Below are 27,638 nucleotides of genomic sequence, written 5' to 3'. Positions count from 1 at the left end.
GTATGTGGGGTATAAGAGCTTGCTAACAACAGGCTCTTCATAATCATTTGGTTTGACAAGGATACTACAAATGTAGTAGTCTATATTCTTGATTTAGAAAAATGTAATTGCAAGAAAAAAATCACATTACTTAGAATACTTTAGATCATTCAGGTAGTCTTTATTTATATGTACAAAAGAACAGTCAGTAGTCATTGGATATTGTAGATCATTCAAATAGTCTTGACCTTTTTATTAGTACAAAAGAACAGCCAGTAGTCATTGGATATTGTAGATCATTCCGGTAGTCTTGACCTATTTATTTATACAAAAATACAGCCAGTAGTAATTGGATACTGTAGATCATTCAGGTAGTCTTGACCTATTCATTTGTACTGAAAAAAACAGACACATATACGAATATTAATTATATGCTTACGAGACATGTTACAATGTTAAACTTATTACAGTATGTGAAAATCAAGACTTGCATAAAAAATATCACATTATTAGAGACAGTGGCGTCATTTTTCCTCAGAGCTTTCAGCTCTTTGATTGGTTTATATCTCTGAAACTAAAGCATTTAGAGCAAATCTGACAGGTGGCAAAAATGTTCATCAGATGTAGATTTATCTGCCCTGAAATTTTCAGACAAATCCGACAACCCGTTGTTGGGTTACTGCCCCTGAAATAGTAATTTTACAAAAATTTTGCAGTTTTTTGTTATTATCTTAGATATCATTATAATATCTAATATCTAAAACTTTTAATTATGATTTTAACCTTATTTTACATGATTTCCAAAGCATCAGTAAATACAGGTGAGCGACACAGGCTCTTGAGAGCCTCTAGTTCTCAGGTACTACATTACAAGGATTTTTGAAATTTGGTTTCAAGGTTTTTACGAGTGATTAATACAGTGTGATGCGTTTTCAGATTCATCACTCAACAACTTCCTGTTTACCGAACACTTACATATTTTTACACTATTAAAATTATCCATATTTGGGCGGGGGTATCATCAGTGAGCAGTAGCTCGCAGTTTCACTTGTTACCTCTAGTTTCAAATCTGCTAACTTGGGTACATGTACATTTAACATAAGGTTTCTGTTGATTATGCATATTAAGTTGAGTTATGTTAATTTCGAAATTCATTTCAGAATAATTACAGATTGGTAGTTTTTATGATAATGGATACTAGACAAGCCAGAAAAAGAAGATGGACTCCGTCACCAGAAAAAAGGACAGCAAGGTAAATGTACTGCAGATAAAAACTACATGAATTACATGAGATAAATGAAGCATGGATTTAAAATAAATGCATTGATTGAAATACAAAATGAACACATGAAAAAACATGTTACACTCGCACACCAGGAGTGGAGCCTATATTACAATCACCTTTTCATTTTGCATACCTCCACTTTAGGAGTCTTGCAATCACTTTGATATAATATAAAATTATGAGATGTGTGATTACAAATGACTCCACTTTACACCAGAGTCCAAATGACATGGATGTAAGCAACTATAGGTGACCATGAAGTACCTCTTATCATCAATGAACAAAGCCTATACAATATAGTTAAACATGAATTAAAAATAAATACAATGATTAAATTTCACTTAAATATGATGTGATATTTGGTCCAGAGTGTTGGAACGTGTGATATAAAGGCTTACAATTGTAATAAATTGGTTTAATTATTTATTTTTCTAAATTCCACCGCTTAAATTCATTAAATATTACTTTTGATTAAAAGACACTACAATTGTAAATTACATTTTCATTGACTGATTTTATAATCGCCATAATGTTTCAACAATACTGAAATACCAGTGATTCCATTTCATGCACAAGCAATTGTTTTTTTTAACTGCTCATCTGTTTTGGGGTCAAAGATGGTGGTTGCAAAACATTGCCATTGGCAAATAAAAAAAGTAGTCGTAAAATTTGGAGAATTCATACCACAGAAAGTAGCTGAATATAATTGAACCAATGCTTTAAAGTTTAAAGCTGTGACATGATTAGTTTTGCTGGAAAATCTCTGAAATAGAAGGTAGTACAAAGATTAAATCCCCAAACAATCTTTTTCTTTTTGGTTACACAATCTTCTTTGTCAGGATTAATTGCCACAACTGTCTAACTGAATGTAATACAGAAACTCAAGAGAGTATAGCACATTTAGTACTGTATCAAGTGTCTAATACTACTTGTTAAAGTAATCAAATAAAATTCAGTTCAATCTGTGTATTGAGATACATGTATGAAAATTGATTTCCCACACTTTTTTCTAATATATATATAAAGGGAGACCATTCGATCTCTGATCAGTTATGAACTTATCTGATCTTATGAATAGTTGAAAATACAATTTTTATGCCCCACTTAGGGGCATTATGTTTTTCAGTCTGCGTCCGTCCGTCTTTCCGTCTGTCCCGCTTCGGGTTAAATTTTTTGGTCAAGGTAGTGTTTTATGAAGTTGAAGTCCAATCAACTTGAAACTTAATACACATGTTCCCTATGATATGATCTTTCTAATTTTAATGCCAAATTAGAGTTTTGACCCCAGATTTACGGTCCACTGAACATAGAAAATGATAGTTTGAGAGGGGCATCCATGTACTATGGACACATTCTTGTTTACTGAGCAGATGATTATAATTCAAATAGATAAAGTTTTAAAAAATCTGCTACAGTTGTGGCTAAGAAAAGTGGGACATAATCCAAAATAATCTTACGTGTGACATTTATTTCATACCAGTCAACTATTTCATGATGGCATACATGTATTTTGAAATGATGCGTCTTGGACTTCATTATATAAACTGCCATCAATCAATCACACAAAGTACTTATCTAAGATAATATATATCATAAAAGTTACACAATAATAAATCTACACAGTCAAGTATAGTATTTCAGTGTCAATGAAATTCATGACAGCAGTTCTCTCAGAAAAATAATTCCTCAACATTTTAGTCACCTATATATTTCTTGGTTCTACTAAGGTCACATTTATCATTTGATCCCTAGTATTGTATGTATCAATATTTTACAACTGTATTCTATATCTCATCAAGATATGATTTTATATGAAGGTAATCTACAAATTTTAGAACTTGAAAGTTTTCAGTTTATTAAAATCTGCTGTATATTGATAGATATTTTTTTTCTGGCTCTCTTATTTTAATGATAACATTTTGTTGATAGGACAAGTTTGGACTTTACAGAGAATACACCACCACCACTTAAGAGGGTTAGAGAATCATCTACAGAAAGTGATGATGAATCAAAGTTTACAGTCAAATCATTTTATGGTGGACGGGAAAAGAAGAGCTTCCCACATTCCCCAGGAAGACGCAAGGCGGCAACTAAGGTTTTGAGCAAGTTGGAAGGAGAAGAGGAAGAAGAATTTCTAACACTCAGAAAAAATGTGCCAGGGAAGATCTTAAAAACAAGCAGTAAAGTGAAGAAAGATGTCTTCAAATTGTCTAGTACGAGCTCAGATTCAGAACCTATTGAAGTCCTTAAAGATAGGTAAATAGCTTGGCACAGAAGGAATGACTTTGTATTGAATTCTAAAGTTTCAATTTGTATAATATAGCAAACATAATGGCCTGATAGCCTCAAAGAATAGCTAGTCTAAAACACTTATCTGCCTTACAAATGATATAACTATTGGCAATTTTGTGATAATTTCTGTCAGACATCTTGCCTGACATGTCATATATATTTGATACCTCTTATATTGGACTGAATCAATGCCCCTACTTTAACCATTTTATATACTGGTAATAAAAAAATTTATATATGTCCGATTCCTGCCTCTAGTCATGAAAAAAGGGTCAGTCAGTCAAAATCCTGAAAAATTACATATTTTCTACAAGTCTGAATTCTTGATTTACACAGCACGTTAGGTAATCCACACATGTAGGATGGTACATAAGTAATTTCCCATGTTGCGACAACATTTCACTTGATTTTGGTTAATCTTGTTACAAATTTGACTGAATGATCCAGCAGAAATAGGATTCTTAGTCTACTCAAATGACACAAAACACTCTTTCTTGAATATTTTTGTAGAAAGGTAAAACAAAAATTTAGGGTCAGCAATCTAACTTAGGTTTGGTAGGGAGCAATCTGATCAATAAATAATCAAATTTTCATCGTACTGATTTTTTACAGTAATAATATTTAGAAAATCTGATAATCGGTTCCTATATGATAATGATACCTAATCAATGCTTATGTATAATAATTTTCTTTGATACTGTACACTTTTATTATTTTTAATACAGAACAAGAAATAATAGGTTGAATAAAATTTCACCAAAATCAAGTGGAAAGAAAGCTGTACCCAGAAGTGGTAAGAAGTCATCACCAAAATCTGCGAAGAAAGTGTCCACTGCCAGTACCAAAAAAGTGACAGCTACCAACAAGAAAGAGTCAAAAACTCCTGTAACACCTGTGCCTGTTCAGAATATTATTAATGAGCAGATCCCAGGACGAAAGTTTTTTAAGTCTAAAAGTCCTGCATCAGCATCAAAAGCCATGGGAAGTGTCATCATTAGTAAAGGATTTAACTTGAAATTTCTTCCAAAGAGAAGAAGTTTATCCAGTCTTCCTAAACTGAGTCCTTCAAATATTATTATGAACAAAAGTAAAGTTACAGAAGTGTTTGATGACTCACCACAAAGAAGAACCAACCAAGTCAAAGAGTCTATCAAGGATTCTTTGACAGAGGATGGCAGTAGTTTAGATTCTGGATTTGACGGAAAACTGTCTGAGCCTCCTAGTCAGTGCACCCCAAAAAAGTTAATGCAAATAAAAACACAAAGTCCATCAAGGAGCCCAAGAAATAGATCAGTGTCTAACAAATCACCTGGAAAAATTGTGAACAAAAGTTTAAGTCAGACACAACAAGACAGTGACATTGCTTCATTAGATGGGTCAGCTGATTTGCTCAAAGACAGTACCAAAACAGATGATATTTCTGAAACAGGAAGTGAGATTTCTGGACCCTCTGTCAGAAGAAACAATAATTTTTTCTCTATATTTAATGGTACACCAAACACTTCACCAATAGTTAAAGCTGGGCCAAATAAATCGCTGAGGTTTGTTAACTGATTGCTTACTTTTAAAGTAGCTTGTTTCAAGTGCAGACACAAATATTTCTGAAACTGTAAAGACCAAGAATAACACAAACACTTCAGCTATCTTAAGAATATACTAAAATCTGTCTTCCTTCATCATATAGTCTATATGTGGAGAAAATACTTGGAATTAACGGATACTATTCATATTTATTAAGTTGTGTATACTTAAGCTTCATTTTTGTCGAGCCTGCGACTTTTGTCGCAGAAAGCTCGACATAGGGATAGCGATCCGGCGGCGGCTGCGGCGGCGGCGTTAGCTAACTTCTTAAAAGCTTTATATTTTAGAAGGTGGAAGGTCTGGATGCTTCATACTTTGTATATGGATGCCTCATGTTACGAAGTTTCCGTCAGTCACATGTCAAATGTCCTTGACCTCATTTTCATGGTTCAGTGACTACTTGAAAAAAAAGTTCAGATTTTTTGTAATGTTAGATTCTCTCTTATTATAAGTAATAAGATAACTATATTTGGTATGTGCGTACCTTGCAAGGTCCTCATGCCCGTCAGACAGTTTTCACTTGACCTCGACCTCATTTCATGGATCAGTGAACAAGGTTAAGTTTTGGTGGTCAAGTCCATATCTCAGATACTATAAGCAATAGGTCTAGTATATTCGGTGTATGGAAGGACTGTAAGGTGTACATGTCCAACTGGCAGGTGTCATCTGACCTTGACCTCATTTTCATGGTTCAGTGGTTATAGTTAAGTTTTTGTGTTTTGGTCTGTTTTTCTCATACTGTATGCCATAGGTCTACTATATTTGGTGTATGGAATGATTGTAAGGTGTACATGTCTAGCGGGCAGGTGTCATCTGACCTTGACCTCATTTTCATGGTTCAGTGGTCAAAGTTAAGTTTTTGAGTTTTGGTCTTTTTTTCTAATACTATGTGCAATAGTTCAACTATATTTGGTATGTGCGTACCTTGCAAGGTCCTCATGCCCGTCAGACAGTTTTCACTTGACCTCGACCTCATTTCATGGATCAATGAACAAGGTTAAGTTTTGGTGGTCAAGTCCATATCTCAGATACTATAAGCAATAGGTCTAGTATATTCGGTGTATGGAAGGACTGTAAGGTGTACATGTCCAACTGACAGGTGTCATCTGACCTTGACCTCATTTTCATGGTTCAGTGGTTATAGTTAAGTTTTTGTGTTTTGGTCTGTTTTTCTCATACTGTATGCCATAGGTCTACTATATTTGGTGTATGGAATGATTGTAAGGTGTACATGTCTAGCGGGCAGGTGTCATCTGACCTTGACCTCATTTTCATGGTTCAGTGGTCAAAGTTAAGTTTTTGAGTTTTGGTCTTTTTTTCTAATACTATGTGCAATAGTTCAACTATATTTTGTATGTGCGTACCTTGCAAGGTCCTCATGCCCGTCAGACAGTTTTCACTTGACCTCGACCTCATTTCATGGATCAATGAACAAGGTTAAGTTTTGGTGGTCAAGTCCATATCTCAGATACTATAAGCAATAGGTCTAGTATATTCGTTGTATGGAAGGACTGTAAGGTGTACATGTCCAAATGGCAGGTGTCATCTGACCTTGACCTCATTTTCATGGTTCAGTGGTTATAGTTAAGTTTTTGTGTTTTGGTCTGTTTTTCTTATACTATATGCAATAGTTCAACTATATTTGGTGTATGGAAATATTTTATGATCTATTTGGCAGTCACGCAGGTTTTATTTGACCTTGACCTCATTTTCAAGGTTCATTGCTCAGTGTTAAGTTTTTGTGTTTTGGTCTGTTTTTCTTAAACTATAAGCAATAGGTCAACTCTATTTGTTGTATGGAAGAATTGTTAGCTGTACATGCCTGCCTAGCATGGTTCATCTGACCTTGACCTCATTTTCATGGTTCATTGGTCAATGTTTAGTTTACTTGGTTAATGTTAAGTTTATGTGACAGTTGTAATAAAGCTTTATATTTAGGACTATCAACATAATATCAATGATTAGTAAAGAAGGCGAGACATTTCAGCGTGTGCACTCTTGTTGAAGATTATTTTAATTACCGGTGGTAAATGTTAAGCTTTTATTAGAAAATGGGGATCTGTATATACATAAAAAATATTATGATTATAAAGAGACACATTATGTTTTGTTCTCCACACTAAAAAATCGATAAAAAAACACAAACATTTGGTAAAACCTTAGGATCATGGGGGCAGGAGCTATATATTGCATCATTTGAATTAAGAAAAAAGTTCAGATATACGCAATAAAGTTAAGGCCAGATGAAAAATAATTTTGTGTGAATGGTTCCAACCTATGTATACATGTATATTACAGAAGAATGTCACCAAGACAATCACCCAGAATTAGAACCAGAATGGATAAAGAAAGTAGAGAACAAATGGTTGTGGTATGTTGATTATTTGTAATAATACATGTATGTGAAAGCATATTTGACAAGTTATCTAATGGAAATGCCACCTCAATCCCACTTCCCTTCTCTTACTAAAAAAACAATAGGATAAAAATCTCATTGTCTACCATCGAGAGTCAACATTCTCAATTTCACACATATAACCATACAGATTTGGAAATATAAATTATTAGAAGAATGCTTAACGATGTTAGTATTTTTATGGCATAATACAGTTATTTTATATTTTATGTCTTCCTTTATTTTATTTTTCTTGTCTTCCATGACAAAAATGAGACCGTTTTATTGCACATAACAACAAATTATGTCCCTGCTTTAAACATGTAATCTTAATGGACTAGGATTGTCCGTTTTCCTACCAAGGGTCCTAGTTCTCTCTAGGTACTCCACAGCTTCCTCCACCAATAAAAACTGACTGCCCCGATTTATCACAATAGTGCGGAAAGTGACGTTAAACACCAATCAATCAATCAATAAACATGTAAGTACGTTTGTATAAATTTATATTTCGTAGAGTAAAATAATTCTGGGTTGGAAGTTTCCATGTTTGCTATTTGGACAGTGCTCTGATGTCCCATTGCCCATAAATCATAAAAAATCCATCAGACGTCAGAAGAATTGTACAAAAGATGCAATTTATGGATATATCAAGCAGAATGGGTGTGAAGAAAGAGCAAATTAGGTGTTAATGGAAGATCTTTGATAGATTTTGTATATTTATTCTCAGATTCGGGTTGAATTAGTGCTGAACATGTAGATACATGTGTGCAGTGTCAAGGACAATATGTTGATATTTCGAAGTCTCTTGTGGTTATTTGTATAGTTGGGTTGCTGTCTCATTGACTTAAACCCCACATGTCCTTGTACTTATAGTATTGCAATCATTTAACAAACACAGAGTGGTTGGTATACTGCAATCACATACTCTGTCTGAAATTTCACCTGTCTAGAATTGGAAAACCTTGCAGACTTTTGAACTGGTCATTTGAGGTTATTGCACTTACACAGTTCCAAATAAAAACAGCAAACTAATAGAGCAATTGTATGGTACATTATTTTATTGCAAAAAAGAAAAGTTCAAAGGTGGCAATGAACAACCATAAGTTGGAGAAAGACAAATATCACCATTGCTAAACGAAAAAAAGATAAAGACTAACAAGTTCAAAAAGATGTACACTACTCGTAAATAAATTGAGTGTCTAATATATATCTTAATCTACTTGGCCTGTTAGTCTAGACTAAATTTAAGAAAGAACTTTGTCATGACAATTTTGTTTGGAAGTTAAATGTTATTGGAAAGAGAACTTTTTTAACTGTTATTTTAAGGATGCTGGACAGAAGAAGTTTGGAGCAGTACAGTGTGAAGTTTGTGGAATGGTATACAGACATGCAGATCCAGGTGATGAATCAACACATGAAAAGTTTCATCAAGATCTCCTTAATGTCTTAAAGTTCCCTGTAAGTTACTATGCAAAAAACTATCAAGATTATCTGAACAGATTAAGATTACTCTGTTTTCTCCTCACAAATTTCATAAATCATCCTGCAGGTCAACAGGGAATTTGAGATACCATCTTGTTTCTAGAAATTAAACCATTTCATTCATCTATAAGGAAATCATTTCACATAGCTTCACATTCATCTATTAGGAAATTATTTCACATAGCATCACATTCATCTATAAGCAAATCATTTCACATAGCTTCAAGCTTCACATTCATCTATAAGGAAATCATTTCATATAGCTTCAAGCTTCACATTCATCTATAAAGAAATCATTTCACATAGCATCACATTCATCTATAAAGAAAATCATTTCACATAGCTTCACATTCATCTATAAGGAAATCATTTCACATAGCTTCACATTCATCTATAAGGAAATCATTTCACATAGCTTCACATTCATCTATAAAGAAATCATTTCACATAGCATCACATTCATCTATAAGGAAATCATTTCACATAGCTTCACATTCATCTATAAGGAAATCATTTAACATAGCTTCACATTCATCTATAAGGAAATCATTTAACATAGCTTCAAATTCATCTATAAGGAAATCATTTCACATAGCTTCACATTCACCTATAAGGAAATCATTTCACATAGCTTCACATTCACCTATAAGGAAATCATTTCACATAGCTTCACATTCACCTATAAGGAAATCATTTCACATAGCTTCAAGCTTCACATTCATCTATAAGGAAATCATTTCATATAGCTTCAAGCTTCACATTCATCTATAAGGAAATCATTTTTCACATAGCATCACAATTATAATGCTGCTAAAAGGCCATGGGGAGAACAGTAGATTACTAATAAATAGCTACATGTTCTAAAAAAGGGGTCAGCAAAATTTGCAAAAGACCTACACTATTTTGGTATTTTGCAATAGAAATAAGTGAGGACCAGCAGATTTTCTTTTAAGTACTAAAAAAGGGGGAAAAAAATTTCGAGAACTCTGGTGAAAAGTACTTAGAAGTTTTTCATGTAGCAAATGTGTAGTAAGATATCTTCTGGGAATTCCCTCTGGATATATTAAATATATGTGTGTGTCCCAACAAAATTTCCTGGAAATCAGTTATTGTATATTTTAAAGTTGACAAGCTTTATCTGACACCTAGTGTCATTGATTAAGATAGCGCTTGTCATTTACGAAATGGTTTTCAATATTTCTCAAAACAATCACATTTGTAGTTCGATTGTCATAGTTTCTTTATATGAAAATTTTTTCGTCACATTTTATATAACTTTTCATCAAAAACTTTCGACAATTTCGATTAAAAAGATGGAACTTTATTCAAAACATTCAGAAATATTTTCTTATTCAAACAGGTGCTTTCTGAACTATGTACTGCACATACGTGAAAGTATTCTTATAAATTTCTTACTAAGCAACTTAATTTAAAAAATTATAATTTCCTGCCTATTGTTAAACACAAACCAATCCGTAGATGAATCCGGATTCATTCTAAATTTATTATCCTCTTGTCACTTCTCGTTTTCATTTCATTTAAAAATCAAAAGTATACGTGATTTATTCTTGATTAATTTACAATACACAGTCATTAGAACCGTTCCAACAAAAATTTGTTGAAATCCTTGGTTCCAAGTTTATAGAAATGAATTTCAAATATCGATTTAAACGTTTTTACAGTGATAATGATTATGCAATCAAATAGTCGTTACAATTTCATTTATCAACCTTTGTTGATCAGGAATGTCCCCTGAAAATAACTAAAGTGAAATTGCAAACAAGATTTCCGGATCCTTGTTCTAATCTTCATATTTAAGCATCATCTCAGTCAATTCATGCAATAACTGCCTATCATGCCTAAGTCCTTCAAAGATGTATAGCTAGTATTATACGTCCTTGGTCCCTTGCTGGTACCCAAAATAAGGTTGGTTTTCATCTCATGTGGAAGTGACTAAAGCCCTCAAAATCCTAGTTGAAACCCTGCTTAGTCTATAAAAAATTAAATATTTATTACATATAGATTTTGTTACATTATTTATTGAAAAGGGTTGGAAGAAAGAAAGAGTTGTACAAGAATTCGCAGAAGATTGTAGTAGGATTGTAATGGTGGTACATGATGATCCAAAGTATGCTGTTAAGAAAGTAAGTAAATTATTTTACTTTCAGGATATCATTGCAAACAGATCACAATTGTTAAACAAAACAAATTAGTAAAGAAAAATAAATTATTTTTAGAAAGGAGAAGGTACATTCGTAACTTGTTTAGTCATGCTAATGCACCTATAATAGAATCTTATTTGTCCCCTGCGCGATGTGTTGTGACAGACATAGAAATACCTAGTGTCTGTCCGTTTGTCCCTTCTTGTAAGTACTCTCATGTGTACATTTCTTGCCAGAGTTTATCAATTTTTTATCACCGGTTTATATTAGCAAAGTTTTGAACAAGTTGAAAATCCATATCAATCAACTATTTTTAAAAGAGTAATGCTCCTTAGAAATATATATTAATATGTCAAATTGCGTTGAAAGGGCTTTCACATGGATAATTCTTTCGAAATATTTATGAAATTATTTTCAAAGGTTTAGATCAGCAATGTAATGGACATGTTTTTAAATCAGTGCCAATCAACTATTTTGAAAAGAGTTAAGCCCCTTGGAAATATTAATTATATGGAAAATTGCAATTGTAAGTGCTCTTAAGAAATTTATAAAAAGTTTTTAAGAACCAATCAAAGTTATTTTAGACATGGGTATTGCTTTTCCGGCAGCGGTGGCGTCAACAATTGTTAAGTTGTCTGCTTAAGTTAGTTTGATAAAAACAATGGCCAGTGATATTTTGTATGAAGTTGCATTACTATCAGTACATATCAATTTGACAACTATTTCATGGCCCTGTCCCCTAGGTCATGGTCCAGTGACTTTGAATTAAATAGCAATTTTCATCGTTAAGTTTTCTGCTTAAGTAAGTTTGATAGGAACTACTTGTGATAGACCAATGATATTTTCTATAAAGTTGCATTACTATCAGTTCACATCAGTTTGACAACTATTTCAAGGCTCTGCTCCAAGGTTATGGTCCAGTGACTTTCTATTAATAAGCAATTTTCAATGTTATGTTTTCTGCTTAATTTAGTTTGATAGGAACTACTTGTGATAGGTCAATGATATTTTCTCTGTAGAAAATGTTTATCAGTTACTCTTCAGACAGATAATATATTTTTAAACTTCTACATAGACTTTTAAGACATTTAAATATTTGACAGTGAAAACATAAAGAGATTTCCATGCAAAAAAGTTGATTTCAGGAAAATTTTCACCAAAACTTTTTTTTTATCAAGAAGTTAGTCCAAAAATATGAATCTAGTCTTAACATCTTTACAGGCAATGGGTTATACTCAGCATGTTAAAATAAAAAAAAAAGATTTTGTATGATTTTTCCTAACATTGTATCATGATTGTATATCTCATGTAAATGTTTTAAACAAAATAGCAAGGATGGTTTGTAATTAATGGATTAAGATTATATCAGCATGATCAGATAAATGAGATCTGAAAATATTTAATGTATAATAAGACTGAAAAGTGTACCATTTCTTTTACCTATATTTTTGTTCTTTATATGTTAACAAAAGAAATGGTATATTTTTTGCAGTATGAATATAAAAAGACATAAAACTAAGCATCATCAGTTATTCAGAATTTTATTTCAACTTTTTGGTTTTCGGCTTGAATGATTATTAGTTTGAGAAAATATTGATAAAATATATTTAATGTTTTTTTTGTAGATTGAAGATATCAACAACATAATGGGAAAAGAAATGGGGTTTCCTGAAGCCTCTCTAGCCTCCAAGTCAAAATATAAGGTAAACTGTCTGTGATTTTTAGACTGCTTGGCCCAAGAGGACAAATACGAACTTTTGCCATAATGCAATCACTTACCATTCATGGTCAACTTTTTCAAAAGTCTTATCCTCTGAAACCAGTTTGCAAATTGGTCCCAAACTTGGGTGGCATTTTCCATATTGGACTGCCTTCAAAGTTACCAATCAAGTATGGCTTCAAACATTACCTGGTACTTTAAGTAGGTAATTTTCTCATGTATCCAAGCTTCTGAATAACAGTCATTTCTGTCATTAGGTAATTAATTTATTGACTTTAAATTTGAAGACTCAAGCTACCTGCTGTCTCATCATCTGCCTTCATTATTTCAGTTTTTTTTAATTTAATTTTATTATTATAGGGGTGTCAATTTCCTTGATTACCTAATTTTAAAAGTGGAACAGTGGAAGCTTATTTTCTAACTTATATGGTACCAAAATCTTTAAATAATGATTCACTTAATCACTAACTTTTTCATTCATTATTTTTTTAACAGGCATTCTTGTTTATATCAGAAGACAAGAAAGTTGATGGGTGTTGTATTGCTGAACCAGTTACACAGGTAAGTTGACTTCAAAATACTTGAGACAAACAGAACCTTTTCAAATGAGTCTTAAGAGATTCTTAATTTATTGCTCATGGCAATAGAAGTATCAAAAATGTGTAAGAGGTCCTGGGAACCCTGCGTCTCGCCTGCAATTGCTGCTATCAGCGTAAAAGTGTAATGTTGACCAAGGATCCAGAAATTTTTACACACAATTTCGGTCATTTTGAGATGATTGAAAAGTTGGTGCCCCTTTTCAAATTGTTGATGTCAAACTAGATTTATAGCATCAACGAACTTGTATTGCTGTTTCATCGTATTTACTGAGTAAATTTCTTACCATTTTTCTAAAAACCTTCAAGAACAGTTTAAAACTGAAATGATTTTAATGACTCAAAATGGTTAATTTTTCAGACATTGCTAACGTTTCTTTCGATTTGACGAAATTAAAACCGGAAGTTTTGCGATAATATTAAAAGTACAAATAATTCCATATTCATTTTCGGGATTTGTTTTGTTTATCAAATTGACAGGAAATCACCGGCTTTTTAATTTTATTACCTTTAAAAGTGTTTGAATATAACAAATAATAGTTGCACTCGTTTAATTTAGCATGGAATCAATTTGCATTTTACAATTAAATATTTAATTTGCTGAAGACAATTTCACGCATGCGTATAACATAGTAAATAAAGCACATGTGTTACTCCTGAAAAATTTTTCTACATATATTAAAATAAGGTTTAATTTTTAAATCTGAATTGATGACTGTCTTTGCTGAAAAGTAATTAAATAATGAATACACTTGTCAGGGAATTTTAATTTCTTTAAGATATTATAATTTCTGAGCTTGTGATCAATGTCAGGTGTGAATTAAAAACACAGGTAAAAAGTAATTAGCAATCATTAGCCAATGTTTCTCCCAGAGGCATTGATATAGTTATTAGGAGGACCCTCATGATTATCAAACTATACTGGAGTGGCAGTTTTATTACAGGAAAGGGATTATAAACAAAAAAATGTGATCACAAGTGCAAAATGGCGATTAAGAAACCTGATTTCAAACATTGAGTCAATGAAATGACCGAAATTATTTCTGTTAAAAATATTAAATATGTCCTAAATCCCAATTAGTCGTTTAGGACATATAGCTTTCAGTTTAGGACATGACTGGCAAATATGACCGTTTCTGGACCCTTGATGTTGACTTAAAAAATGAGTCCATTTATCAGTAAAATACAGAATTTAAAAAAAAAAATCAAATTTTTTCTTTAGATGCTATTTTCTGGTCTTGCAGATTAGCTTCTGTCCAAGTTTTAAAACAATCCATGAAGGTTTACAAATTTATCATTTGAAAAAAAATGTAATCCCAGACTGTCTGTAAATGTTAACTGTAAAAAACTAAGTCCATCTATCAGAAAAGTGCTGAAAATGAAAAATATATATTTTCAAAAGTTTGCTTCAGAAATTGTCTTAATCATAAAAATGCTTCTGCCAAAGTTTCATGAAATTCTATGAAGGTTTGACAAAGTAGTTATTAAAGAGTGACAAACCTTAAACCCCAGACTCTATCTACTTGTTAACTGTAAAATAAAACTAAGTCTATATATCTGTAAGATAAGAAAAAATGAAAATAAAGTTTTGCTCTGAATATTGTATTTTGGTCATAGCTAAGCTTCTCTCCAAATTTCATAAATTCCATGAAGTTTTGACAAATTTATTGATGACTGAAAAACTTTAACCTCAGACTGAGACTGAGTGTTAACTGTCAAAAGGCTAAGTCCATTTATCAGTAAAGTACGGAAAAATGAAAATAAATATTTTCAAAATTTTGCTCTAGATACTGTCTTTTGGTCATAAACAAGCTTCTGCCCAAATTTCTTAAAATTCCCTTAAGGTTTGACAAAATTATTGATGAGTGATAAACTTTAACCTCAGACTAAATCTGAATGATAACTGTAGAAAAATAAGTACATATATCAGTAAAATACGGAAAAGTAAAAATAAATATTTTCAAAATTTTGCTCTGGATAGTCTTCTGGTCATAAACAAGATTCTGTCCAAATTTAATAAAATTCCATGAAAGTTTGACAAAGGTATTGATGCCTAAAAATTAACCACAAACTGAACCTAAATGTTGACACCGCCAATGATCTGTGATCGCTAATGTCTTGCTTTTGCGACAGGCTCGACAATAATTTTGTCCATACTTTCACCTATAATGACAAAAGTTTGTCTTGAGGATGCTCATGATGAGACCATGTCAGCAAATAATCACCAAACCTTGACCTCTTCATGCTCTACTCTCCAGGTTAAATCACCATTACTGTGCATAAGTCTTCAATTTTTGATAATACAATTTGTTAAGAATACATGTCCCTTTGACAATTATCATATGGCCTAAACCTCGTTTCAGTTGGACATTTACGATTTTGGATTAAGTGTGTAACTCAAAAATTATGCATGATACATGTTGGTTAAAATGCATTGTATATAAATTAATTGTATGTGCTTGGACATGTGCCCTTGACAGATTTCATTTGACAAGTGAGTCGACCTCAGCTGTAGACTCCGATGTCCTTTTAAACAATCCCAGTATTGCAGAATGTGAGTTTTTTAGGACTTTTTTAAAGGAAGATAAAAGCTGCACAAATGAAATACAACTTTAAGTCATTGCAGATCAGTATAAATATCTCACTTTTAATTGAAAACAGCTTTTGCTTCATGGTAATAGAAGTCAGTTCCATTGAAGTCTTAAATTGTAGTACAAAATGGTAAAGAAATTAAGTTTGAAGTTAAAAACAGATCCAGATATATTAACCATTGATACTACTTTGTAGGGTTACAGAGTGATCCCTGAGAGTCAACCTTCCCAATCAGACATCCCTCAGCCTGGACACAGACCATGGTATTGTAATTCTGATCCTGAACCAGCTGCTGTTGGAATCAGTAGGATCTGGGTATTTGGACAACAAAGACGGAGAGGAATAGCTTCCAAATTGTTAGATGCTGTTAGGTAGAAAAACAAATATTTCCTTTTGATATACCCTTGATTGGTAAACACAACACAGTACACGGAGCTCAACTAACACTTTAAACAATACAAAAAATTAATAAATGCAATAATTACTTCCCAGTTCGTATAATGAATAGCTTTTTGATTTGTTAATATGTATGATTAAGTTGTAAAGGTGTAATATTAAAATATATAATGTAAATTTACAATAACAGAAATGTAATTTGCCTTGCATCTTCAAACTTTTATAAACTTGGCATTTATAATTCACTATCCCAATACTTCATTATGGACTGCTATTCACTTGAATAAAAAAATTTCAGTGCTAGAGACTATCTTCACTACATTAAAGAAAGAACCTTTTTTCCCTTAATTATATCTTTATAACCTTTAACATTTCAGACAATGGTTTCAGTATGGTGCATATATTGAGAAGAGTCAAGTTGCATTTTCTGATCCAACAGGTGATGGAAAAATGTTTGCCAGTAAATATACAGGAATGACAGACTTCTTGGTTTATAAGTATGGATAATCTGGTACAGATTATTAGAGACGATTACACTTTGATTATACAAGAAACAGTCAACTGTAGTCACTTTATACAGGGAAAATTTGAATGAAATAACAATAGAGACTATCAATATATTGTTTCTAGTCTATAACCATGTATGTAGAGTAGTTTTACTGTGATCTTTATAAATTGTTAAGCATGATAAGTTTTAACATTGGAGATTATTGTATTTATGTTATATTGATTAATACAAGTATCAATGCTGCAAAGACAAAATGAAAGAGGAGGTGTGCCAAGTGCCCAATTTTGCTTAGAAAATTATAGTATTCCTGATTTTTTAGTAATTATTATTGATAAGTATGTGTAAAGATTAAATTGTAAGATCTTGATGATTATTCCTGGCGATTTGACTGTTAAAAGATAGCATAATTCAAATTTTTTACCAAAAATTATAAAATTTGCATATTTTCACAGATATTTGTGAGTGGGTAATATTAAGTTTTCTGAATGTTTTATTCAGATTTAGTACTTGAATGATGCATCACCAATGTTTGGTATACTATTTTATCAGTAATTTGTACATATTTCCTTTGTTGTGTACTCCCTGATAATGTCAGTATCAGTGGACAGGTGATAAAAACAATTTGTGGTATACTGGTGTATTAACATACATGCACTTCAGTTTCAGGGAGATGAGTCCTCCAAGTCATGCTTCAGTGGTTCTGGAATTTTGATATTGTTCAAAGTTAAGTTCTCTGGTAAGGTATATGTATAGTACTTTATACACAATGTATACGAGACCTTTGATATTTGGTATGCAGTTGCATTAACATCCTTTAATTTGGCTTTTTAGGACAGCACCCCTCAATTGGGAAATTTTTAAGCTTTCAATAGATATAGGAAGATGTGGTATGAGTGCCAATGAGACAACTCTCCATCCAAGTAACAATTTATAAAAGTAAACCATTATAGGTCAAGGTACAGCCTTCAACACAGAGCCTTGGCTCACACCGAACAGCAAGCTATAAAGAGCCCCAAAAATAGCTAGTGTAAAACCATTCAAATGGGAAAACCAACGGTCTAATCTATTTAAAAAGCCTACATTTCTTCTTAGATATTTATAAAAGGTTTTAAAGAACCAAGGCAAATTTTAAAAAAAATCAAGTTATTGGCCTTGGACAGATGAAATATTTGCAACACTGAAACTCTGTTATTTTATCTTTTTTTTTCAAATACTTGTAATTTACCATTGGTATTTTAAATGTGATTATTTTGAAATCTGATCACTTGTATATTATTTCTTATATATTGTGAGGTCTATATCTTTTTAGTCATGAAATAATAAATTTGATGTAATAATGTTTACTGTAAACATGTGTGATCCAGTCAGGTACTCAAAAACAGATATCCACTCCTGTATGCATAAATATGCAGTAGGTTGTTGATGTTACTGCAAAGCAAGTGAAATATATTGTTGTGAATCATAAACATACTGTATGCCATTGTCCATCCACATTTTCACACTTTGACCAAATTTTGTTATTTAAAGGATTTTTCTTGCTATCTTGAACATTTCCAATAGTTTTCATTCCAAAGTAACAGAGCTTCAATCATATTTTTTTGACTCAAAGATTACTTTCACCTTGCTTCTATACCTATCATGCAAGACCCTTGTGTGCTGTCACGATTCTTAAACCTCTTTGTAATAGTATAGTCTACTTCTACGACTTCGGGGGTGTTTAATGAAAGTGATTACCCATGAGGGTCTAGCACTGATTATAGTAGACAAGATTTTACATGATATAAATTTCAATTTTGAAAATTTAATGAACGGTGTTGAAGATAAAATATGTATATTTGCACATTTTACATGATAATTCAAGTTTTGATATCCAATAAATAAAACATTTAATATGCACCTTAACTAAAAACAGATCGCCAAATTCATCTAAAGGTAAATCCTGAAAAAAAGTACATTTGTTCCCTATAAGAGTGAAGGCTATTTTACAATTGGAGGATGTGAATATATCTTGCATTCATTTAACAACTTTAAAAGAAAAGCATGTATGTTAATATATGTATCTTGACAAAGAACAGGAAAATAATCTACTTTCTGAATACCTGATTTTGGGCAGATCCATAAAAATTATATATGGGACCCAGGGAAGCATTAATATAGATGATTGATAAAAGACTATTTTGTAAAGTGAAAATGTAATAAAAATTCAGAAATTTCCTCTATAGACTCACTTATTTTACCAAAAAATTCTCTGAGTACCATGTATGTTTTTATGGAACAGCCCAGATAAGAAAAGTATTATCATTGATCTTGATTTAAATGACAGTTATTTTACAAGCAGAATAAGGGTTTATCAGGTGTTTGTTCTGCCTTTTTTACTGAAACTTGTTTAAAATTATAAACAACTTTATTATTTTTAATAAATCATAATCCTCTTAAATACTTTTGTGCTCTTCTATATTCACCATTTTATAAAATATGTATACAATTACTGGTAAACTGAAAGCACAAGTTCACAATAGTATAGTTTGATGCAGTTCATACAAGAAGTGTGGGTCCGAGGTCCGGGACCTGTCTTTTCTAGGAGAGGACTTTTCATTTTTAAATTACAAAAGTCAAGGACCTACCATTCTTTACACTAATGCTTGATACACGATCATTGATTTCTTATAGAGGACCCTTTACTTAAAATTTTAAATGTTCATGGACCTTTCATTATTTAAAGCAAATTTGAACCCCTGTCATATTTATATAAACTTTTGTAAAAGTAAACACTTGGTAGCTGTTTACTTATTAAAGGGAGATAATTCAGTGTACTTTTACTTAACTAAAAAACAAATCCATACAGGTTAGAACAACTGCCACTAATTCGCAACAGCTGTCAAACATTAATGATATTAATGTGACAGTGATGATTTGTTTAATCTGACTTTTTTTAATGTGAATAAAAAGAGATGTGGGGTATATGTTAATGAGACAGCATCCTAACAACAGAAGAAGACATCAAGAGGTCAACAAAGGTCATCAACAATAGACAGTAGGTTTTGGTTGTTACAGTCAATTTATGTTTGATTCAGCAAGCAAACTATAACTAACTTTTTTTTCTGTAACAAAATGTTTTAATTAATTTTTTCGTCCACAAAAATGTACCGGTACTCTGCCAATTCAATGCTCCTACAGTGTAATATTTGCTGTTTGACAGCTTAAATTGACTTCCCTGGCTGGAGGTAATTTATAGTACATGTATATATAAAAAATGACTCACACTGGCATTGAAAAGATTTGGTGTTTTTGGTACTACAGTGCTTGTGATAGTAAAAGTTTTATATAATTTTTCATGATAATTTTGTTGTAAAGTTTTTGTACATTGTTTTAGAAATCATTTTGCATGATGTCTCTAACCTAACTGTTTATTATGTCAAAATAATGAAATCTATGAAATAATATAAGTGCATTATATTGCCTGATAACTTTAAATGTGCAGAATGATGAAGATTCTCGCTGTTTGTTATTCAAATTTAAATCCTTTTCTATTAATGTCAGTCCTCATTTCTTTCCATTTTTAGCCAAACTCTGCTTTTGAGAATCAAGATATTACCTCTGTTGTTTCTTCTATTTTATAGTAATTTAAAGTTCAGTACAACAATTTCCACTCCTGTTGGTCTGAAAAATTTAGTGGTAGATATCACAAAAATAAATGAAATGACTAATGTCAAATGATTAAATACTTATACTTATTTACAGTAAAGTATTTATTTTACATATAAAAAAAAAGTGATGATATAATGTTTTAAAGAAATTAAGTACCCTTGATTTATTTAATAAAAATTAAATAATAGATAATGAAATAAATTAAGTGTGTAGTGTTCTGATGTACAACTGGAAAATTCATGATAAAACAAAGCCAAGAAATAATTTAATATTTTTTATTATTCAATAATCTCTTAAATCCTGAAAGAAATTTAATTATATTAAGGATGTACACCTCTGAAGAGCCAAAAATTTCTAGAACTTTTTTTCTTAACCTGATTTTTGGGTTTATATGACTGTAAGAAAGTAACTGATGAAGTAAAAATCATATGGTGGTGCACTTCTTTTTTTTTTTTGCTACAGCCATTTGAAAGTACCCATTATTATCATGAAAAAAAAAATCACTATTTCACAATTAAACTTTTTTTCATACTTTTACTCAAGATGAAGTGGACCAATCTGAATAAATTTAACTTAAAAGAATATAGGTAGGTGTTAATATAAGAAAGTTTTATAACATTTTGTTGCTTTTTTGTGTCAAATTGACCATGCTGACAATTTTGTTAATTTGGGATTATTCTCATTTTTTTAGAACAAAAAGCATATTATTTCAACTTCTTTGTTATATATGATTGAAAAAATACATATCTACGAATTTCGAAAGGAAAAAATTGATATGGGATGTACATATATATATAAATTATTTCTTTGTACCCACACCTATTTTCTCAGCATTTTGGCTGATGACATTTACCAGATTGGTTATAAAATTTGAAAATTTCATTACTCAAAAACTACTTATTGTAATGACACAATTTTTTAACAGAGTTTAGTTTGACTATAATATTTTTTATATTCATTGATATTTTCCACTTGTATCACATGTTTTGGAAATAATTCAGAACGAGACTGAAACCTCAGAAGAATACATCCTTAAGACAAATACAAAGAATTTCATTATAATCAGTTATTCTGTCAGATGAGAGCTTCCAGCTGTCACACTTTGTAATGCACACCTCCTTGAAATCAGCTGCACAGAATTCAACCAAACTTGCAGAGTTTTTTCTACAGGATATAAAGTTGTCATTCTGCTATTTAAATGTTTTCAGTACCTGATATTTGTCTCGCTTCAATTCAGTTATATTATATAATTGGAACTTGTTTGTTTTGTTACTATTTGTTGTAAGGAAAAATGCTGATTGTATTAGCTATATGTTTGTTAATTTTTTGTAGGAATTTGTTGATGGTTTGATAAAAATAAAAGATATCCATTTAAATACAAGTTGTTTTTTCTATACTGCATCTTAACAGGAGGCATGACATATGCTTTTACTTATCGAGGTGCTCTCACATCTACAAATGTGGCCAGATTTTTATGAAATTTATACCAACGGTTTATATCTCCAATATCTCAAGACAATTTCAAAAAACAGTGTCGATTAACTTTTTTTAAAGGAGTTATGCTCCTTAGGAATATAAATTATATGTAAAATTGCATTTTAAGTGCTCTCAAGTGTTCAATTCTTGCCAGATATTTGTGAAATTTACATCAAAGGTTTATACCAAGAATGTTTTTTTTTGTGTTTTGGTCTGTTTTTCTTATACTGTATGCATAGGTCTACTATATTTGGTGTATGGAATGATTGTAAGGTGTACATGTCTAGCTGGCAGGTGTCATCTGACCTTGACCTCATTTTCATGGTTCAGTGGTCAAAGTTAAGTTTTTGAGTTTTGGTCTTTTTAGCTCACCGGGGCTCGAAGGGCCCCATGTGAGCTTATGCCATCACTTGGCATCCGTCGTCGTCGTAAACTATTTCAAAAATAGATATATATAAACTGTAAGCAGCAATAATGTTCAGCAAAGTAAGATCTACAAAAAAGTTAATATGGCCATAATTGTCAATTGACCCCTTAAGGAGTTATTGCCCTTTTACACAATTTGTTCATCAAGTTTGCTAACATTTAAAAATCTTCTCCTCTGAAACTACTGGGCCAAATACCTTCAAACTTTAACTAAATGTTCCTTAGGGTATCTAGTTTATAAATTGTATCCGAAGTTTTGATCCATCGACAAACATGGCCACCCTGGCTAAAAATAGAACATAGGGGTCAAAAGCAGTTTTTGGCTTATATCTCAAAAACTTAAGCTTTTAGAGCAAATCTGACATGGGGTAAAATTGTTCAATTGGTCAAAATCTATCAGCTCTGAAATTTTCAGACGAATCGAACAACCCATTGTTGGGTTGCTGCCACCGAATTGGTAGTTTTAACAAAATTTTGCAGTTTTTTGTTATTATTTTGAATATTATTATAGATATATATAAACTGTAAGCAGCAATAATGTTCAGCAAAGTAAGATCTACAAAAAAGTTATATGACCATAATTGTCAATTGACCCCTTAAGGAGTTATTGCCCTTTTACACAATTTGTTCATCAAGTTTGCTAACATTTAAAAATCTTCTCCACTGAAACTACTGGGCCAAATACCTTCAAACTTTAACTAAATGTTCCTTAGGGTATCTAGTTTATAAATTGTATCCGAAGTTTTGATCCATCGACAAACATGGCCACCCTGGCTAAAAATAGAACATAGGGGTCAAAAGCAGTTTTTGGCTTGTATCTCAAAAACTTAAGCTTTTAGAGCAAATCTGACATGGGGTAAAATTGTTCAATTGGTCAAAATCTATCAGCTCTGAAATTTTCAGACGAATCGAACAACCCATTGTTGGGTTGCTGCCACCGAATTGGTAGTTTTAACAAAATTTTGCAGTTTTTTGTTATTATTTTGAATATTATTATAGATATATATAAACTGTAAGCAGCAATAATGTTCAGCAAAGTAAGATCTACAAAAAAGTTAATATGACCATAATTGTCAATTGACCCCTTAAGGAGTTATTGCCCTTTTACACAATTTGTTCATCAAGTTTGCTAACATTTAAAAATCTTCTCCTCTGAAACTACTGGGCCAAATACCTTCAAACTTTAACTAAATGTTCCTTGGGGTATCTAGTTTATAAATTGTATCCGAAGTTTTGATCCATCGACAAACATGGCCACCCTGGCTAAAAATAGAACATAGGGGTCAAAAGCAGTTTTTGGCTTATATCTCAAAAACTTAAGCTTTTAGAGCAAATCTGACATGGGGTAAAATTGTTCAATTGGTCAAAATCTATCAGCTCTGAAATTTTCAGACGAATCGAACAACCCATTGTTGGGTTGCTGCCACCGAATTGGTAGTTTTAACAAAATTTTGCAGTTTTTTGTTATTATTTTGAATATTATTATAGATATATATAAACTGTAAGCAGCAATAATGTTCAGCAAAGTAAGATCTACAAAAACGTTAATATGACCATAATTGTCAATTGACCCCTTAAGGAGTTATTGCCCTTTTACACAATTTGTTCATCAAGTTTGCTAACATTTAAAAATCTTCTCCTCTGAAACTACTGGGCCAAATACCTTCAAACTTTAACTAAATGTTCCTTAGGGTATCTAGTTTATAAATTGTATCCGAAGTTTTGATCCATCGACAAACATGGCCACCCTGGCTAAAAATAGAACATAGGGGTCAAAAGCAGTTTTTGGCTTATATCTCAAAAACTTAAGCTTTTAGAGCAAATCTGACATGGGGTAAAATTGTTCAATTGGTCAAAATCTATCAGCTCTGAAATTTTCAGACGAATCGAACAACCCATTGTTGGGTTGCTGCCACCGAATTGGTAGTTTTAACAAAATTTTGCAGTTTTTTGTTATTATTTTGAATATTATTATAGATATATATAAACTGTAAGCAGCAATAATGTTCAGCAAAGTAAGATCTACAAAAAAGTTAATATGACCAAAATTGTCAATTGACCCCTTAAGGAGTTATTGCCCTTTCAAGGCAATTTTACACAATTTGTTCATCAAGTTTGCTAACATATAAAAATCTTCTCCTCTGAAATACAGGTGAGCGATTCAGGCTCTTGAGAGCCTCTTGTTTTCTAATACTATATGCAATAGGTCAACTATATTTGGTGTATGGAAATATTTTATGATGTACATGTCAGTCTCGTAGGTTTTATTTGACCTTGACCTCATTTTCACGGTTCATTGCTCAGTGTTAAGTTTTTGTGTTTTGGTCTGTTTTTCTTAAACTATAAGCAATAGGTCAACTATAATATTTGTTGCATGGAAGGATGTAAGCTGTACATGTCTGCCTGTCATGGTTCATCTGACCTTGACCTCATTTTCATGGTTTATTGGTCAATGTTTAGTTTTCTTGGTTAAGTCTGTTTCTTAGAAACAATAAGCAATAGGTCTACTATATTAAGTGTATTGAATGATTGTAAGGTGTACATGTATTTCTTGTTTGGTGTATATGACCTTGACCTCATTTTCTTGGATCATGTTAAGTTTATGTGATAGTTGTAGTAAAGCTTTATATTTAGGACTATCAACATAGTATCAATGATTAGTAAAGAAGGCGAGACATTTCAGTGTGTGCACTCTTGTTTAACAAAATATTAAAATTTATTAAAAAATTTAAAAAAAGATTTTTTTTAATTATTGCACTTGGGCCAATGAAATATGTGCAAGTGGGGGACATAAGAACTCTTCTTTTATTAAGATAAAATTCCTTGAATTCAATTTTGCATGCCACTAAATGTTAATCAGTCACTGGACCTGTGCAACAGATAATTTTTTACATGCTGTCATAGAGTCGAAATGTTCAAAGATACCAAGTTACAAAAAACCATAATAAACAATCAGGATAGATTGTAGTGGAAAAAACATAGGCTAGCCTAACATGAAGCACTAGCAGGGGAAAGCAACACAAGAAACCAGAAGTTAAATTTTATATGAAGATATGGTGTAGGTAAGCTATCAAAAACAATCAAAATGTGTGTCCGAAATCAGGAAGTTTGCAAGAATTGGTGAAATCCTTAACGGTCATTTTTTTAACTATAACTCCTCTTCTGATGACTACCTTTCAAGAAAAATTTAAAACAAGGAAACCAATTCATAAAGTGTAGACTTGAAATGGTTATGCTATCCTCAATCCCAAGATGTTAACATAAAAAGCCTCTGCACAATCCCAAGATACTGAGTTAAAAGGATAAGCCGCTCAAACCGGTGCTAGGGGCCACCTTAATCTTGCAGTGAGGTGAGAGTTTATTGCTCCGTGTTGTAGGCCTCACTGTGTCTTAGAGACTGGAACAGCAATAAAAGCGCAGTTCTTTTGCTTTTTGTGTTTTTTTGTTGTTGTGCATGTACTGATCAGTGTTCTCCCCAGGGCCTTTTACCATCATGGTAATTTGATGCTGTATTGCTAGAATGTGATCCTATCTGAGATTATTAATTTATAGATTGTGTTATGAATGTGATGCTATAATTTCTAGAAATAAGATGGTACTTTAAAAGTCCCTGTTTACCAGGATGCTATATAAAGTTTGTGGGGAGAACACTGCTGATTTTGTGTCATGGATGGATACCCCATAACCTTTGTATTTTGGGATTGTGCAGAGGATTACCCTGTTAACTCAGCTCCTTGAGATTGTGCAAATGACTGATTATCCTGTTAACACAGCATCTTTGGTATGTGCAGAAGACTATCATGTTATCACGACATCTTGGGATTTTGCAGATGCTTATCCTGTTAACACATCATCTCGAATTTGTGTTGAAGTTTCCATGCGAACACAGCATCTGTGGATTGTGCAGAGGATTACCTTGCTAACACAGCATTTTTTTTATTGTACAGAGGCTTATCCTGTTAACACTGCGTCTTGGGTTTATGCAGAGGATTACCCTGCTAACACTGCATCATGGGATTGAGCAGAAGCTTATCATGTTAACATTGCATCTTGGGGTTGTGCAGAGGATTGTCGTGCTAAAATAGCATCTGTGGATTGTACAGAGGATTACCCTGTTCACATTGCATCTTGGGATTATGCAGATGATTAACCTGTTAACACAACATCTTGGGATTAAAATTGTGGCTGTTAACACAACATCTTCAGAATGCGCAGAAAATTTCCATTAAAATAACATCTGTCGATTATGCAAATGATTACTTTGTTAACACACTAGCTTGGGATTGTGCAGATGCTTAACTAGTTATCACATCATTTTGAGATTGCATCGAGGCTTACCCTGTTAACACAATATCTTTGGATTGTGACGCTCTGGTTCATGCAGAGGATTATTCTGTTAACACTGCATCTTGGAATTGTGCAAAGGCTTATCCTGTTAACACTGCATCTTGAGTATGTGCAAAGGATTACCTTCATAACATAGTATCTGTGGATTGCACAGAGGATTACCCTGCTAACACAGCATTTTTTGATTGTACAGAAGCGTATCCTGTTAACAATGCATCTTAAGATTGTGCAAAGGATTATCTTATTAACACTGCATCCTTGGATTGTGCAGATGTTTATCCTGATAACACTGCATCTTTGGATTGTGCAGAGACTTACCAGGTTAACACAGTATTTTAGGATTGTTCAGAGGTTTATCCTCTTAAAGGAATTCTTTGCAATTTGGATCGTAAGATGTAACACCACCAAATCGGATGTGTTAGCAGGGTTATCATCTGTACAATCCCAAGATACAGTGTTAACAGGGTAATCATCGGCACTATCCAAAGATTCTGTATTAACCGGGTAATTCTCTGCGTAATCCCAAGGTACAGTTTTATCAAGGTAAGCCTCTGCGCAATCCCAAGATGCAGTGTTACCAGAATATTCATCTGCACAATCTTATGATCCTATGTTAACAAGGTAATCATCTGCATGATCCCGATATATTGTGATAACAGAGTAATTCTCTGCACATCAATCCAAAGATGCTCTGTTTTAACAGGGTAATCCTTTGTTAAATCCCAAGATGCTGTGTGTACAGGGTAATCCTCT

At 32.2% G+C, this 27,638-nt stretch overlaps 1 protein-coding gene across 1 annotated transcript; it reads left to right on the top strand.

The window, feature by feature from the left end:
* The first annotated feature begins 1,145 nt into the window (after positions 1-1,145).
* LOC127733841 (N-acetyltransferase ESCO2-like) lies at positions 1,146-18,327 on the top strand. Its single transcript, XM_052243252.1, has 10 exons — positions 1,146-1,231; positions 3,194-3,520; positions 4,282-5,097; positions 7,436-7,508; positions 8,859-8,990; positions 11,063-11,158; positions 12,802-12,879; positions 13,392-13,457; positions 16,280-16,455; positions 16,858-18,327. Exons 1-10 carry the CDS (start codon positions 1,164-1,166, stop codon positions 16,985-16,987), a joined length of 1,962 nt encoding a protein of 653 aa, XP_052099212.1. The 5' UTR covers positions 1,146-1,163; the 3' UTR covers positions 16,988-18,327.
* Positions 18,328-27,638: the final 9,311 nt, after the last annotated feature.

The sequence above is a fragment of the Mytilus californianus genome, unplaced genomic scaffold (genome assembly GCF_021869535.1).
Source record: "Mytilus californianus isolate M0D057914Y unplaced genomic scaffold, xbMytCali1.0.p SCAF_1, whole genome shotgun sequence".
Lineage (NCBI taxonomy): Eukaryota > Metazoa > Mollusca > Bivalvia > Mytilida > Mytilidae > Mytilus > Mytilus californianus.
The sequence above is the reverse complement of the archived record's forward strand: the minus strand, read 5'-3'. Positions and strand labels throughout refer to the sequence as shown.

Coding starts and splice junctions, on each gene's coding strand:
- LOC127733841 (XM_052243252.1), top strand. CDS start 1,164: ATGATAATGGATACTAGACAAGCCAGAAAAAGAAGATGGACTCCGTCA. Junction 3,521..4,281: donor ATTGAAGTCCTTAAAGATAG/GTAAATAGCTTG, acceptor TTTTTAATACAG/AACAAGAAATAATAGGTTGA. Junction 13,458..16,279: donor TTGCTGAACCAGTTACACAG/GTAAGTTGACTT, acceptor ACTACTTTGTAG/GGTTACAGAGTGATCCCTGA.